The sequence below is a fragment of the Xenia sp. Carnegie-2017 genome, unplaced genomic scaffold (assembly GCF_021976095.1).
Source record: "Xenia sp. Carnegie-2017 unplaced genomic scaffold, XeniaSp_v1 HiC_scaffold_3, whole genome shotgun sequence".
In the NCBI taxonomy this organism is placed as follows: Eukaryota; Metazoa; Cnidaria; class Anthozoa; order Malacalcyonacea; family Xeniidae; genus Xenia; species Xenia sp. Carnegie-2017.
The window spans coordinates 3,856,212-3,874,258 of NW_025813493.1; the positions used below are offsets into that span (position 1 = coordinate 3,856,212).

Sequence of the window (18,047 nt, forward strand, 5' to 3'; positions counted from 1 at the left end):
GTTCTTACAAGCTTTCAAAAATTGAAGGTCCAGTTTGGCTTTGCCAAGTTTTAAATCCAGACGTTGGAATTTACGAAAAGCTTCAAGTGCTCCATTATTATAGCGTTTCTTCAGAATTGTGACCAGGGACATACCGGGCGGAAAGCGAATTTTTAATATAAATATTAAAGCCCAGCAAAGTGCTTTTAAAAGAGCCTTTTAAAAGTGCTTTTAGAGTTAAATTTATCGTTCGTGTAAATGTGTAAGGTTATTTTGTTGTTATGCATGCACATTCGTGATTTGTTTATTGCTTCGCTTGCTAATTACTTACCGTAGCGGCAAAACCACTTAATTTTGGACAATAATGAAAGATGACCAATAAAATTTGAAGTTCTGAACCGGATGCTTTATTACTGATACTAAAATTTAATATGGGTTGAGATAAAACGCGGATGCGGATGGCACGGATACAGATGAGAGGATAAAACAAGGATGTGGGGATAAAACACGGATGTGGGGATAAAACAAGGATGTGAGGATAAACGGATGGAAATGGAAGGATGGAAACAACGGATGGAGATAAAACGGAGGATAAAACATGGATGGATAAAAATGGATGGATAAAATGGATGGGGATAAAAATGGATGATGGATAAAAATGGATGGATGGATAAAACGGATGGATGGATAAATGGATGGATAAAATGGATGGGGGATAAACAATGGATGGATAAATGGATGGATAACACGGATGGATAAATGGATGGGGATAAAATGGATCGAAGGATAAACACGGATGATGGATAAAACACGGATGAGGGATAAAACACGGATGGGGATAAAACAATGGATGTGGATAAAACAAGGATGTGGGGATAAAATGGATGGATGGATAAAACACGGATGATGGATAAAACATGGATGGATAAATAATGGATGGAAACACGGATGTGGATAAATAAGGATGTGGGGATAAAACATGGATGTGGGGATAAAACATGGATGGATAAAACAAGGATGGGGATAAAAATGGATGGATAAAACAAGGATGGGGATAAAACAATGGATGGGGATAAAAAAGATGTGGGGATAAAACATGGAATGGAGAAATAATGGATGGGATAAAATGGAAGGGATAAAATAATGAAGGAAATATGGAAACATTTAGAATAATATTGTGGAAAATTGTTCCATGTGCCAAATTGTAGGAAAGTAAAACCTAAATATTTTAAAACATCACCAAAAACGTTTCTCTATAAAATGTCGCAAGTTGCAGGTTAAATAATGTCGACAAAACGATCGTATCTGAGCCATCATTGACAAGAAGACCACGATGAAAAAGTAAGACTTAAAAACGTCGACACACGTAGAAATGTTAAGGAACTTTAGTATAATGCTCTTGTACGAACCGAGTGAAACCAAGTCAAGTGACGTGTTTAGATAAGATTAGTTCACGTTTGAATTTATTAAGGAATGTCACAAAGTAGACGCTAATTCTGAAAAAAGAAGCGATAACCAGTGACGTTTATGAGCCCATTCGCAATGAAGATAAAGTGGGGGGGGGGAAATGCAGAAACTTTTATGTTATGTGGAAAAAAGGCATTTAACAATGCATTCCTTTGGACACCACTCAGCTTTCATTCGCTTACCCTTTCTTTAAAAATTGATAGTTTAATGCAAATTACGACAAACACAAGCAGAAAATGCACTCTACACGATTCGCATTAAATAAAAACAAAGACAAAAGTTGTAATGAATAATTTATTTAAATCACGCCACCAGAATGCAGGCTCCGCCAACTTCTTTAATTTTTTCTTCAGCCTTGCGGCTAAAAAATTTGGCCTTTACAATTACTGGTTGTTTGGGCAGCAGACCTTTTCCAAGTACTTTGAAATAGCCCTAGAAATAAAATAATTATAAACAACAAAATTTTTCCGAATAGTATGTTTATAAAACTTCAAATAAAAAATTCTACAGAAGTATAACACAATGAATTTTGAACATAAATTGGTTGAGGAACATGTAAACAAAACAGTTAAATGTGAAACAGTCGTGTAACAATGTTTTTACATTTAAGAAATAAAAGATGTTTACTGTGTTTGCACAGGCTTATGCAAACCGAGGAGACATTTGACCTTTGGGAGAACTCGAGAGTTGATCAGTGCAAGCCCGAGACCGAAGGTCGAGGGTTGCACATGCTCGAAGTTCTCACAAACGTCTCCGAGGTTTGCATAAGCCAGTGCAAACACGAAAAACATCTTTTATTTCTTTAAAAATAAAATAATGCGAAAGACAAACATTTTAATTTTTCCTCTAAAATGTATTCGTGATCGATTTGCAAATTGTCTTTGACCGAATAATTGTTTTGATTGGTCGAGCTCAGATGTGTTCTGCACAGGCTAATGCAAAAACAGCTTTAGACCAATCACTGCACGCGTTTCATTGTTTTTATTTGACAAAATAAAATGATAAACACTATGCATCATGAATCTACTATACTATCAGCAATTTTATCATTTGCAATTCACTGGTGCTTAAGCCTCGATGATTTAGAAATATGAAAATGAATTCAGTAAATTCGGTGCTGTATATAGTACAGCATTTAAGTTATTTCATATTGTGTTTGCCTATTTGTACGATTTTTGTTAAGACAAATTATTGTGTTGGGATAAGACGCCAAATAGACCAATGAAATAAACGATTTGTTCTTAGCTAATCCTCTAGAAGAAAACCGTCAACACTTACAGCTCTGACAACATCAATGACAGGTGCAGGACCATCTTTCTTGTCTTTGTAATATTCTCTAGTTTGGTCTCTGACTACTGATCAAATTTTGTCCAAGTTGATTGTTGGACAATGATATTTATTCCTTGTTAAATGAGAATATCGCATTCCAAATTTGCCAAAATAACCAGGATGGCTAAAAACATTGAAAAAGAAGATTACAAAATTCTGAAGACAAACAAGAAAGATATTATTGAGAAATACAGCTCGCGTATAAAAATGCCTGTATACGTATCAGGGTGAGGGAAATAAGGAGTGTAAATAAATCCATTTCAAGAACACTTGTAATATACTTTTTAGGTCGAAAATTTTGTCATCATGGACTTTTTGCGTAGATGACCAAACGCTGGAAATTACGTACAAAGTAGAACACGTGCATTGACGGTATAGCTTTCATTATACAGAATTATAGTTAGGAATAAAGCCGTTATAACAAATCTTCTTAAAAAACTACAATTTTAATTAAGATTTGTGAAAAATTCGACGACATCGATTGAGTCAATAATCAAAGAAAACCTTTTAAAAAACACATCTCTTCGGACACAATTTCCTCCACTGAAATAAGATCTTTATTTCCCTGACTCTGATATATGCACATTAAAGAGACAATCATGCAATTGCATTGTCATTTATTAAATCACAAGTGCATTGTTTTTGCGATTTATTAAATCGCAAGTCCAATATCATTGCCATTTAATATATCGCAAGTGCAATTTATTTGTGATTTATTATATCGCAAGTGCTATGTCATTGCGATTTATTAAATCGCAAGTGCTATGTCATTGCGATTTATTAAATAGCGCGCAATGTCATTTTTAATAAATCGCAGTTGTCATTGCGATTTATTAAATAGCAAGCGCAATGTCATTGTTATTTAATAAATCGCAAGTGCTATGTCATTGCGATTTAAAACAGGCTTAGCCTGTTTTGCCTGAAAATTGGGTCGATAATTAATTGGCGGGAGAAATTCAACATGGAGGACAACGAACAGTTAACGAGAGTTATTTCGGAGGCAGTTGCTAACGCAATTCGACAAGCGAGCAACGAGTCGTCGGGAAATTCCAGCGAGCAACTTAATCAGGTATTTATCCCTTTTTATCAGCACTTTTTCATCACAATACGCTTTGTTCAGATAATAATTTTAGCCAAAAGAATTGAAAAGCACATGGTCATACTCATATAATTTCTCAATAACAATTTTCCCTCTCACAAAACTCTTCTTACATATGAAATACTCTGAGAATCGAGTATTTTCTAAAAATTCATTGATTTACCATAATTTCAAATTAGCAGCAATTTTAACGCAAACTCACACAAATCATTAAACGCTACTGCACTGACATTGACGTTAAACTTATTTTCACACCTTTTAAAATAAAATCTTTATTTTCGTTTAAAGACCCACTTCCCGAACTTTCCAAATCTATGGTAGTTTATCAATTTTCATGTGCGGGATGTAATTCCCGCTATATTGGTGAAACTTCTCGCCAATTATCTACCAGGATAAAGGAACATACTCACACAGACACAAACTCCACTATCTACAAACATCTTCAAGCCTCTCCTTCATGTAAAAACAAATTCTCACCTTCCTGTTTTAAAATCATCGACACTGATCAATCCACTTTCTCACTCAAAATCAAGGAAGCTCTACACATTAATAAAACTAATCCCGATTTAAATATCCAAGTTCACCACTACAACACTATATTTACTTTATAATAATATTTTTTGTTATAAGTTCTTAATACTTATTTTTCTTTCCTTTTTTGTAAATATTTTATAATTTTGTAACTAAATCATAATCCTATTCATTGTAATTAATTTATTCATATCATATTACGTATCATATTACTTAACACTAACCATTCTGTACTGAAGATGGCATTCTGATAATGTCGAAACATGTTTGCTTTCAAAAAAATCGTCGTTTTTCTCAAGTGTTTTTTAAAATTCATTGATTTATTTGGCTGATTTTTTAGTTGTTTTTTTCTTGCTCTATTTCAGAGTCGAAGAAGACATAGAAATACACTACAGCTGCCAAGTTCTTTTGGTGGGTTACCATCAGCCACAGCAACATCAAGCCGGAAAAGACGACAGTCGAATATTTTTCCAAGGCCTAAAACACACACGAAAAATGTTTTTTGCTTGCCCCCTGTGATTGGTATGAATATACCAATTCCAAGGGGTGAAGCCAGGACAAAATTAGTTGAAAACGGCATGATGGCAAAAATGACATTTGAGTCCACGTGGAATGAAAATCAAATGAACGCTGAAATTTATAGTTTGCTTCGTGAGCTTTTTGAAAATGATAGCAGCCCCATGTTCACATTCCAGTATTTAAGGTTTGTTCATGTGAATTATGCTGTTTTGTGGAATTTTGTCGCACAGTATAAATTAAATCATTTGTTGCATTTTTTGTCACAGGTCTGTTAAAAAAGGTACTAGAATGTACGTTTAATAAGTTAAATTTTTTTATTATTACTTTTATATAGCACTCTTCCTGGTGCAAAGAAGCTTTGTATTCCCAGAACCTCCACCTTGTTTCATTGGAATGCAAAAGAGGTTTTGTCTATCTGCTTGAGGGATACGTTGTATGTGGCAGCTGAACAACCCCCCCTCAAAATGAAAATACAACAATCAACTATTAATAACTTTGTAAGTTTACAAAAACGAGATTGTCTTGGGTATGAATTTGTAGGATTGCAACAACATATTTATGTGTAATTTCACAGTCTAAAACTTGGCTTTTTGATTTGATTTTTGCAAATGCAAGGGAGAGTAAAACAAAATTTTCCAAATAAATTAGAAATCGCATTTAAAGTAGAGACCTTTCATCTTTTTATCTTTTAATCAGCTGTGAGTACTTTTAGTTATAAACAGGTAAAACTAGGAAGGTAGCTAGTGTTAAGTTAAAATAAATGTATTTGTGAAGATGTGAATTGCCAACTTCTAACAATGTGCTACAGTCGTTGTTATTATAACATGAAAGATAATTATATTTTTAGATCTCGCATTCAGAGTCTGAAAATGATTTCACTCCTGGAGGTGAAAATTTGGTAAATGACAAGAGGCTTGAAAATGAAGAAAACCCTGTAAAAGAACAAATTACTGTAAATGACTCGAAAAGCAGTATAAGTGAAGAATTGAATTGTACTCCAAGAGTAAGGTAGTCACATATTAACTACGTGTCACAAATAATTTTCCTTATTGATGGAAAAGCACATTCAGTTGATTTGCTCATTATTGTCTTTTTCAATACTTTTTCAGCAATTATGAACATATGATCATAGAAAAAGAAATCATTATTTCAGACGATGAGGTCGAGCTTGTTGAAACGTCACAGGCTGAGAGAAAGTAAGATAATTGGTCAAAATAAAGTAATTTGTATCGAATGCTTAATTGTCCTCCAGTTTGATTTGGTGGAACACACTTTAAACGATGGCCATTTTGTGGGTATTTTTCAGTGAGGAATATGTATCCTTACAGTCGATATTGTCAGATATTTCTGCAAAGGAAATTGACGAGGAGTCTAGATCATTCATAAATGTTCGTCGTAGCCAAATATGGGTCGACTCTTGTCGTCATTTAAACAAGAAGAAATTCAATCCAAAAGCTGCAGTGTCAATTACATTTGCTGATAGCCATGGAGGCAATGAGGGTGCTGTAGATGCAGGAGGACCGCGCAGAGAATACTTTAGGCTATTGCTCCGCGCTGTGAATCTTGAAGCTGGGATATTTTGTGGTCCTGAGGACAATTGCGTTCTTTTCAAAAATGCCACGGGTGAGAACAGGGAATCGATCAAGCGAAGTTATGGTTTCGTATTGAATTAATAATTTTATGTAATTTGATATACTAATGATGCATGTGAATGTTAGTTGAAAGTTTCTATTTTCTATCTTATTTAGCTCGAAGTAAGGGATATTACATTCTTGCAGGAAAAATTATTGCCTGGTCGCTTGTGCACGGTGGACCTGCAGGGAATTTCTTCAGCAGGTCGCTGTATAACGCTATTGCAGTTAATGGAAATTGCAGACAAACATGTATGGAAGATATTGCAGACATAGAACTTCGTGAAAAACTTACCCTGGTTTGTTGAGATGATTTAGATATATCATTACTTGACTTGGACAAAACTTTATTACGTATTAAAGATATTTTTACGTTCCATTTTTCTTTCAATAAAGTTGTTTTCTTGATTTTCAGATTAGTGATGCCAGTAGTGTTGATGACATCAACAAAATACTTGAAGACAACGTTTTAAAGAACATGTTAGAAGCCCAGGGAGCTCTCCTTTTGTGTCAGATGTAAATGAGAAAACCCAAATCTGTACGTTGTTGGTCCAACATGCTCTATTGGATTCTGTGCAGTTTCTTCTCAATGAGCTTAAAGAAGGACTTGAAACATTTGGCGTTTTGGAATCGATTCAACGATATCCTGAAAAATTTAGAGAAGTATTTTTCATGGGCGAAATGAGTAAATTAGATGCGCAACTGGTTGATCTTCTGTTCATTCCTAATTACGACGAAGAAGGATCAAATATTCGATTTTCACAAGAAGAGGCTGTTGTATATTTTCGAGATTACTTACAGGATTGCATGGGTAGGTAAAATGAACCAATATTTAGCGTGATTTCAACAATATTCTGATATCAATTTTTCTGTTTGGAGCAACAAACCTCTCTAGTTACTGTTTGCTTTTCTTAGTTTCATTTTATTGTTCTCATTCAATTTAAGATGGGGACGCCGAGGCAAGCCTGACTCAAGTATTTATTTTTGCAACTGGGGCATACTGCCCACCTCCTCTTGGATTCGACAATGAGCCTTCCCTTGAATTCACAGAAGTAAAATTTCCGAAAGCAAATACATGTGTTCCGGTTCTTTATTTACCGTTAGGACACAGCGAGTATTCCACATTCAAGACAAGCTTTGATTTTTGAGTATTAAATTCGCCCAGTTTTGGGAAAGCTTGAAGATTAATGAGTACAGTGCAGCTGTGTGTTATGTTGTTCAATTAACAAGTTTAGGTTGTTGCAGATTTTAAAAACAATCTCAAGTGTTTTTTACAATACTTTTACGTTTAATTAATTTGAATGGTTTATATGTAAGTTGTAGTCATTAACGTTAAGTAAGTATTCACCAACAAACTGAATAGCTCTTTGATACAGGATTTCTCCATCTTCAGTAGATAACGGTTCAACTGTTTGCAAAAGTTGATGAAAACCATGTTCATCGAGAACATTTTCATTAGAAGAAACATCTACATATGGGTTATCGTTCATCTCCAAAAGTTGTCCTGCACTCAGTCCATGCACCTGACCCCCTGCATTAAATCTTTCAAATTGTAGAGTGGTACGATGGCGATATCTGTAAAACAGTTGTACTGGTGAGCAATTTTCTTCTGTTGAGATATTATGATTGTTATGTGCTGCGATGAACTCCAATAGCGCTTTGTTTAACCTTGGCAAAAAGATGTAGTGAAGACAGTACAAATCGGTACTGTTCGACGGGTCCAACAACCCTTGATTTTCCAAATTGTAAAACTTTTGTTTGAAAACATTAATAACTTGCTCGTTTACAGTTCTGTTGTGGATTCGCTGGTTGTGTACAGAGCTGCCAACAATAACAGATTGGGATGACGAGCCATGCACGTCTACCATATTCCTCCATATTTGAACATTTTCACCCCCATAGTCGGTGCGTATTTTTAATGGCTGGCCATACTTCTCGACTGCTTTGTTAAATAGATCCAAGACCGTAGATGCGCGGTTATTGTTTGAAAACTTGCCAAATGTAACCAATCGGCTAAAGCCATCAATGCCATGATGCAGCACAAACTTCCAACGTATTAGTTTATGATAGCCATCAATGTGCCACAGGTAATTTGGGCATGGCACAGAGTAACGTCGTCGGCGAATTCGTAAGCTACTACGTGTTTCAACACCACGAGGATCTACTTCTTTAATGATACTTCTGATTCGGTTTCTTTGAACGTTAACACCTTTGGCGCGCAAGTGACCTTGTACCATCACCTCACCAGCATTTGGGTGACCTAGTTTGATTGCTACAACAGAACAACGTAACTCGTCGTTTGAATGATTTGAAAATCGTCCCTCGTAAGGAATATTGTATGCTTGTATTGCAGCATATACTGTTGGCCGGGAAACAGCCAATAATCGAGCTATTTCACTGATAGGTGTCTTTACTGATAGCAAATTTTCTAAATACTCTCTCGGGATATTCTTGCTAGGTCTACCAGGAGCATGCACACTATGAAATGACAAAATAAGTTTCTAAACATCTATTTTCATACAATTTCTATTTCAAAATAAAATACTAGGAATATTAATGTTATGTGTATGCATCTCACATAAAACAAGATTTTTGTTATCTTCGAAGTTATCTTCTAAACACATCATTAAAACACTATTATGGCTTTCTATTATATGTTACATGTAAGCCAACGACATAATAACTAGGAAGATAAAATTGAGCTGTTAGCTATTGTTTAAAGAGACTTGCGTCGAGATTCCAAAAAAAGATACGATAATGCTCGTTATTGTGAGGCAGTACTTTCGCCATCCCAATCGAAATGAAATAAAATTAATGTATGTTGTGTGCGTACGTATACCTGTCAATTTCAAAATCTCTTGAATTACTTTGAAAGCGATCAACTTGTCAGTTTAAAATAATAATTTTAGACTGTCATATTGCTACTCCAGTGTCAATATTTGAAATAATTGTGATCAAGGTAACGAGACGTCTGGGTTAGCACAATAACCCCAGAATCTTGACGTGCAATTCATCCATGTTAATGGTCTGATACAAAAGAATATTTTATCAGAGTTATTGTTGGCACCAGCAGGCGTGGGCGAGCAACATTGTTTTGCAAATCTCAAGAGAATGGTTGCAAGTCAAGAATACTTTTTCCTAATGAGAAGTCAAGGACAAATATTCGGTTTCCAGAAGTTTGACTTTTTAAAATGAATTTCTATAATAATCTAAGGGAAATCACCAGCAATGGCGATGACCCTCAATTTTTTATTCAACATCATTTTTATATGTATAAGTAGACAGTCTAAAGATAGACAGGCTGAGACAGCCCCTCGTCAAAGCATTTCAACAAACAAACATCGCTGTGTACCATTATTGTGATGAAAAAGTGCTGAGAAAAAGGGATAAATACCTGATTAAGTTGCTCGCTGGAATTTCCCGACGACTCGTTGCTCGCTTGTCGAATTGCGTTAGTAACTGCCTCCGAAATAACTCTCGTTAACTGTTCGTTGTCCTCCATGTTGAATTTCTCCCGCCAATTAATTATCGACCCAATATTCAGGCAAAACAGGCTAAGCCTGTTTTAAATCGCAATGACATAGCACTTGCGATTTATTAAATAACAATGACATTGCGCTTGCTATTTAATAAATCGCAATGACATAGCACTTGCGATTTATTAAATAACAATGACATTGCGCTTGCTATTTAATAAATCGCAATGACATAGCACTTGCGATTTAATAAATGGCAATGACATTGGACTTGCGATTTAATAAATCGCAAAAACAATGCACTTGTGATTTAATAAATGACAATGCAATTGCACTTGTCATTTAATAAATTGCAACAATTTTGATGCCTGCAAGTCAAAATACAAATTAAATTGCATTAGAAACATAAATGTTTTGTGTGTTTAATTTTTTTACAAACGGCGCCCCATAGATATATGCACATTAAAGAGACAGTCGAGAGATGACAAACTATTCAAAATATATAATAAGACAAAAATTTGATCTTTCTCGACTTTATGGGTCTCAAATTTGGCTTTTTCGTGTTTGACCGTGAGGTGCTGTGACTGGCTGGGTCTAGTTCACCGCACATGACGAACGTTGGAGTACACGCCGTTTTTAACGCTATAGTTTATATTGACATTTGTAGCGAAGTCGAGGGAATTTATTTATACTACACTTGTGTTGAGCGAATTTTTTAGTGATTGAGATGCGCGTTATTGAACAGAACTGCCTTCAACCTCCGTAATATAATCCAATATAAAGAAAGTCTAACGAACCTCACTATCTAAATTAATGTCGGAAACACTGGACGACATCGGTCTTCGCGAAAATTGAAATGAAAATTTCATAAATTATCAAATCGCGCACTTTGTTATTGAATTAAAACTATAGTTCTATAGCGTTCAAAAGCAGCATGCTCACCAATGTACGTCACGTTCAGTGAACTAGACCCAGTCTCAGCATCTCACGGTCAACTTTGAGGCCGAAAAAATTCAAGAAAGATCAAATTTTTGTCCGATAAAGTGCATTGCAAATGATCTTAAATCACCCACTCTATCTAAATACATTGTTTTCTGGGGCACATAGACACTTTTAATGGCTTGTAGGGGACATAGACACTTTTAATGGCTTGTAAGTAAATGATCTTTTACCAAAACTTCCACTTACTATTTATCAAAGTTAATTCTATGATGTGTTAAATCACCAGCATTACCACGGCCACCAGGATGTTTACGATGTTTACCTTACATAAAAAATGAAATAAATTTTTACAACATATGTCAACATATAGAATGACTGATTGTTGACATTTGAAATTTCTATTGACTAAATATGTAAACAACATGTATGGAAATGTACAAACATCTGATACATAAAGAAATCTGAACCTGGGAGTATCGTTACATGAATGTACATGTAGATCGTCTAGGTTGGTATAGTCCTGAGAAGGACTGTTTTTGTTGTTGTTGACTCTGAAGATGACTACCGCTAAGGTTGTCAAAACGCCAGTCAACAACAACAAAAACAGTCCTTCTCAGGACTATACCAACCTGGACGATCTACATTTACAAACATGCAAAGAAATTTATGATACACAATATCTATGCACAGGCTTTTGCAAACCGAGGAGATCTTTAGGAGAACTTGAGAGCATATCAGTGCAAGCCCAAGACTGAATGTTGAGATTTCTAACAAACGTCTCTGAGGTTTGCATAAGCCAGTGTAAACATGAAAAAAGATTTTTATTTCTTTTATAAAATAAGAATAATGCGACTGAAAATTTTTGAACAAGCGTTTTAATTTTGCTCTAAAATGTATTCATGATTGATTAGAATAATTCTCTTTGATTGATTGAGCTCAGATCAGTTTGCACAGGATAATGGAAACAAGGCTTTGACCACACACTTTATTGTGTTTATTTTATAAAAATCTTTAGTTAATGAGTATATATGGTAAATAATTTATTATAAGACAAAAACCTAGTCCTAAATTTGATGTGTCCCATAGCAAATCCATGGTATGTCTGAATACATTACAACAGCTAGTTTTTAATTCAAAATACAAATATAACATCAAAATGATAGAAAATTTCAATAAGACATTTCATAAAGTATTTTGATTTTTAGATATATATTTCAATGTACAAAAGATTTGGATTCAACCTAGACCTAATAATGAGTCTACCTTGATCGTAAATAGTATCATGGTAAATTATGTAACCTCAGTGAATTGGTCTTAAGAGTTTGACGTCAAGGTCAATTACGTATAAGCAATCAGTTGATCATGGATTTAAATGTTTGAAATCTCCCTCACATCTCATCTTCTGGGATAATTACAACTCTCAATGGACAGATTTTGAGTTTCCACATTGTTTGATTAGAAATGGCATTAAAACCTTGTATGAGTACTATTGTTTACGTAAAAAATAGCAAACAATAATAAGACAGCAGGTAGGATCAGGCCGCACATTCATATAAACAATGACAATTAAAAGTTTTGAACACATTCTATTTTTTCTGATCATTTTACAAGCACCTTGGTGTTCAAGACTATAATTGTGCAAAAACATTATGCCTGGTTTTGCAGAAAAAATAAATCCATAGTTAATATATTTAAGTGATTTTAACAGCTGGTCTTACACCATGGTTTATGTACAGTCCGAGTTAAGATGTCAAAACAATTTCTTAAACATGTCAAGAATGAATGAATACTGCCCATCATAATCCTCCTCAGAGTTATTAAATAATAGTTACAGTTGATTCTGATATTTTAAAGACCATCAAAATTTATTATCTTCAACACATTTAAATCTAGGCTAGCCTTGAGACAAAAATAAAGCGACAATGTGCCAAGTCAATAACATTTTCACAATCTACAACATTTCACTGGAACATGAATAAAATATATATTGTTTGTAATGTTTTTGAATTACATTAATAAAACTTAGAACTCGCATATTCCCATTTTCGTAAGCAATTCTACCTTTGCAGTGGGTGGTAGGTAAATGAAAATAGCTAAGACTTTCACAGGGAAAATTAATAACAGCAGAAAATCAACCGATCTAAGTTCATTTCTACTCTAGCTTAAAGCTTTAAGAAAACAAAATGCTGCGAAAATATTTATTTAAAAGTTTTCAACAACCATTCAATACTTACCTATTCGACCATGACCATGGCTAACGTGTCCTCGAAGCTTTCGAGTCTTTTTCAACCGAGCCGTTTACCATAAAATAAAAAAGCTTGTTAAGTATAATATTAAAGAGAGAAATATGACACGAATTGAGTAAAAAAGGTATTACATTGACATATAAGAGAGGTCTATAAGAACGACGTTTCAAAGCAATGAAGATATAAAAGGATTTAAAACAAACTATATAAATATCACCATAACTTCTACGTGGTAAAGAAAGAGAGAAAGACTAGATAGCCGCGCCTTCATTAGTCAATTGAGACCAGCGGTAATTTGGTTTAATGAAATACGTCATGTGCAACAACATATAAATTTTCTTAGATGTTTGTAGATGTAGATCGTCCAGGTTAGTAGAGTCCTGAGAAGGAGTTTTGATGCTGATGTTGACTGACGTTTCGACAATCTTAGCGGAAGTCATCTTCAGAGTAAAGTGAAGCCTTGTACACTACTCTTGACATTAGCTTTTCTGAAAAAATACAATAATTCAAATTAATAACCAAGTATGATTCTGGCGGGAAGCGAAGCGAATTTCAATGATAAATATGAAAGGAAAGTGCTTTTGAATGAAAGAGTCATTTAAAACAAAACTATATAAGATCTTTTATGTATCTCTACATCCTACTTCATAACATATTATCTAATCCTGATCTGATTATACTTATAGACCTTGTGATTATACTTATACATATCGGCAAGCGGGATGCATGTAACAATCTATGTTTAACATCATTCATTCTTTTCCAGTGGAAAGCGGGATGCTTTCACTGAAGGGCAATGATGTATTGTCTAACATTAACACCGGATTATGTTTCTGATATTTAATATGGAATTCGAGCTTTGTCCATATGAACTGTTCAACATGCTTCCAAACAAAAATGAGCAGGAATATTCAGTTGATTAATCTATGACAAAACGTATTCTTATTCAGTTTATTCTTATACCTGTGAGTGTTTTATTTTCTTGGTGAAGAAGCAATTTCTTTCTTCTTGTCGGTACATAGATTTGATAAAAAGTCCATTTTCCTGTGAAGGCTTGTTTCTCTATATTTCTGGTTTTTGTTCTGTTGCTAATTTGGCAGTTTATCTCAAGATCTTTTACATCAAATCAGAAATTGAAGCCAACACATTGCTCCTGTTGATGGCATTTGAAGAAACATTCATAGAAACAGAGACATGTGAATTCAGCGTCCACTTAGTTCAAACACAATCAACTCATTGTCATTCGAACTTTCGTGAGATTGTTCTTTGAGATCATGTTAAAGCACCACATATATTGCTCTTGTAATGCAGTTAAATGCGATGTGGATATTGCGATTGTGGTTTTGTTTTAAGGTTTTATATTCTTGAATTGCAACCAACCTCCAGGGACTTATCCAACAATGTGGCTCGCATAAGATGGCTGATGCCCACAATAGCACTAGTTAAATGCTTTTAAACGTGTAACTGTGTAAGCATTAATAATTTAAAACTCACTTCATGCCCACGAAGACGAAAACAGTCACATTACAAACTCAAAAAGCGGCAGTCGTTTTGAGTATGATTTAATTACATCAGCTTCATTTAGATTAACATGTTAGAAACTCATATTTCATCAATATCGTTGATTGAAACAATATTTTTTATTATTTCATGAAATGATTACAGTTTTTTTGACTTCTAGCTATGACAATTTTTTGCACATTTTCTCATAGTAAACAACGAGCGTAAATGCTTAAGACATATTACATGACGTATTGACATTGATATTGATCATTGTCATGAAATCATAAATATTTATGAAATTCTTCATGGTTTGATTTTCATTTCACTGGTTTTCACGTTATTAAAATTAAGCCAACCAAGATTTTTACCATTTAGGTTAGACTGATCACATGCATTATACCACCAAGCACCTGTGTAGGAAGTAGCGCAATTTCCACTACCACTTTTATCATTATCTGAATCTTTGGTTGAAAACTTCATGTTATTGTGATAGGATAATGCATCCAAAGCAGTTCCTGAAAAGTAGAAATAGTTCTATAGTTTCTGGTGATTTGTATTTTAAAAACGTACAAGAAACTGTTCAGATCATTCTGTCATTATTCACAATAAACTTTATATGCAACATTCCATGCATTTAATGATGCATATATATTATATTAAGAGTATTTGCTAAACAGTTTTTTTCGTTGTTGGCTTGAATCAAACTCACAGGAACAGAAAGAGAGTAAAGAAAAGCTTTGTGAGTTATTTACACAGCTTTTTTACTAAAGAACATTCCCAAGTCTTTAGATACGGCGCTCCAACACTTCAAAAGAAATTGTTATATGAAGTAACAACAAATGATCTTCATTCTCAGACATGTTTAAAATTAACTCACAGCAATTTAAATTTCCGTCTTTATATTGCCTGATTCAAGCACACGCATCGACCAATCAGAGGACGAATTATACATTTGTTATTTTATAAATTTCTTGCTGCAGGCTTTTATTTTTGCATGCTTTGCAAGAAAACATCTTTTCATATCATTAAAAATTACAACTAAACTAATCATTTTGCGCTATACTCTTTCCGGATTGCACATAGGAAAAACAAAAGCAAAGGCAAGCAAAAGTGCTTAGGCCTATTTCAAATGTTGCATTTACATGAGCCGAATGCATAGATGATTAATTTTATTGCATTTTCTTTTCTTTTAAATGCGTTCGACACAAGTAATATGCAACGTTTTAGATGGGCCGTAAAAATACGAGATGTGCTTATAGATAATATTCAGATAATTATAATCTTTTTGAGGAATAAAACTTGTCTTTAAAGTTACTGAATATCCTTCTCTTCAAAATTATCTTGCTAATGCATTGTATATTGTCTAAATGTAAAGTCGAATGCATTGTATATTGTCTTTCTTGCGGTTGACAATTCAGACGATACATTTCTTTACCCCTTTGGGTTTGTTAATAAGAGACGGGCCAGTCCACTTAGCCCGGGCTATCTACTTTGCTTGGCCAATTTGTATTTGCATTCATATGAGGCGGGCTGGCTAAGCTGAAATGTTGTATTTAATTTCTGCCCACAAATAATGTAGTTTGTGGGAAAATTAAATTAAGCTTAGACTCAGACATTCAACAATCTGATTGCTACCAGTGAGTTCAACCGACTATTGTAGTTGTATAACATGGAATTTTTTAAACTTATTTTCAATTGCACATTGTTGTTTTAAAAGTTTTGCTATATTAACCTAATAAGACAAGAGCATGCGCAGCCTAATACTAACCAAATAAGACAAGAGCATGCGCAGTCTCATCGCTTCCAGCCCAGTTCAGTCGGGCTGGCCCGCTCAATGCAGTTATATGAGCCCTTTAGAAGCGAGGTCTCGCTTCCTTCAAGCGGATGTCGTTAAGCCGGACTTACCTGCTCTTCATATGAACACAATTTCAAAAAAAATTGTAAAAGAATATACAAGGCAACATCTTGGCAAAGCTACCTAGCCGGCATAAACGGGCTGGCCCGTCTCATATAAACTGGCCCTAAGGTACAATCTGTCAACGCAATTTGCTATCACAAACACTCATTTTCTTCAATATTTTCTTACCTGTGTAATTTCCAATACTTAATTGATACTTAGAATTTTCATTCTTTACAACAAAATCTTCATATTCAGCGTATTTTTTAGTGCCTGACGTGTTTACTAGATCAATTCGAAGTTTATTTTTCTTCGTAGATGTTAGTCGATGTATCTTGTCCAATCCAAGCCAGAATTCGGATTCAAGATTACCAAAGCCACATTTATACTCCGCCCAACCCAGATAAAAGTCTGTATTTCTATTTTTTATATGTCTTTGAATTACAGTCTAACCACCACCAGATGACGTCATGTCACAGAAGACTTTAAAGTATCCTTTACCATCCGGATCTATTTTGTATATTCCATTGTGTCTTATACTTTTTCTGTAAAGATCTGCGCAGTCTTTCCCTGATGGTTATAAAAATATTAACTAACACAAAGAAATTAAATGAAAGATATTGTTTTAATTGAACAAATATTACTCCTTACTCGAATCTATAAGTGTCTTTTCTTTTTTTAAAATCATTCTTACCTTTTTCCGAGATATTTGTAAGTTTTTTAATTTCCATGTAAAGTGTTTTCATTTGTTTTTCAAGACTTTTCAACTCCGTTTGTAATGTTGCCCTTTGTGCATCAAGTTTTTTCATTTGTGACGACAGATCAATCATTTTCAATTCGACTTTCTTAATTTTTTGTTGTAGTTTCACTAGTGTATATTTTTGTACTTCTGTCCTATTGATTTTGTGTTTAAGAATTAACTTAAATGTTTGTAGATGTTTTTTCTCCGTCTGTAAATTTTTGTGATATGTTTGAAGTGTTTTTATTTGTCCGTCTATTGCTGCAATTTGTGATTTCAAAGTTGCATTGTTTTTATCGGATTTCAAGGTGCGTTTCATGTCATGGCTGAATGTTGAATAGAAATCTTTTAAATCATCTTCCTTTTCATTTGTTAATCTCACTCTACAAAAGTAAGAACATTAAAGTGAGTCATGCAAAAGTTTTCAGATGAAATATTTCACACTATGAACAAGGAATTGAGACAGACTTATATTAAATACATACATGACATAGCTAACAACTTACTAAAAAGATGTAATGCATATAAAAGTCTTACCACTCCCATGCACATTTTGAACAAAATAAAAGCATTTTGCTTGAGCTAATTTAAAAATCCTTAGTTTACGGTATCGTAACTTGCAAAGCTTTGATCATGTTTGTATTCTGCCCCAGCACTGAATATTAACTACAACTCGACAACATGTGCAA

General features: G+C 34.1%; 1 protein-coding gene, 1 long non-coding RNA gene and 1 pseudogene across 2 annotated transcripts; 1 reads left to right on the forward strand and 2 right to left on the reverse strand.

The window, feature by feature from the left end:
* Positions 1 to 1,619: 1,619 nt before the first annotated feature.
* LOC124454646 lies at positions 1,620 to 13,473 on the reverse strand (annotated as a pseudogene).
* LOC124454647 lies at positions 5,715 to 6,362 on the forward strand. The gene is made up of 2 exons (XR_006951552.1): positions 5,715 to 5,932; positions 6,034 to 6,362. It is a non-coding gene; the product is annotated as an uncharacterized LOC124454647 (long non-coding RNA).
* Positions 13,474 to 15,025: 1,552 nt separating the features above from the next.
* On the reverse strand, positions 15,026 to 17,449 carry LOC124454929 (angiopoietin-related protein 7-like). Its single transcript, XM_047005682.1, has 4 exons — positions 17,314 to 17,449; positions 17,073 to 17,189; positions 16,809 to 16,904; positions 15,026 to 15,237 (listed from the first exon to the last, which is right to left on the reverse strand). Exons 1-4 carry the CDS (start codon positions 17,447 to 17,449, stop codon positions 15,026 to 15,028), a joined length of 561 nt encoding a protein of 186 aa, XP_046861638.1.
* Between the last annotated feature and the right edge of the window lie 598 nt (positions 17,450 to 18,047).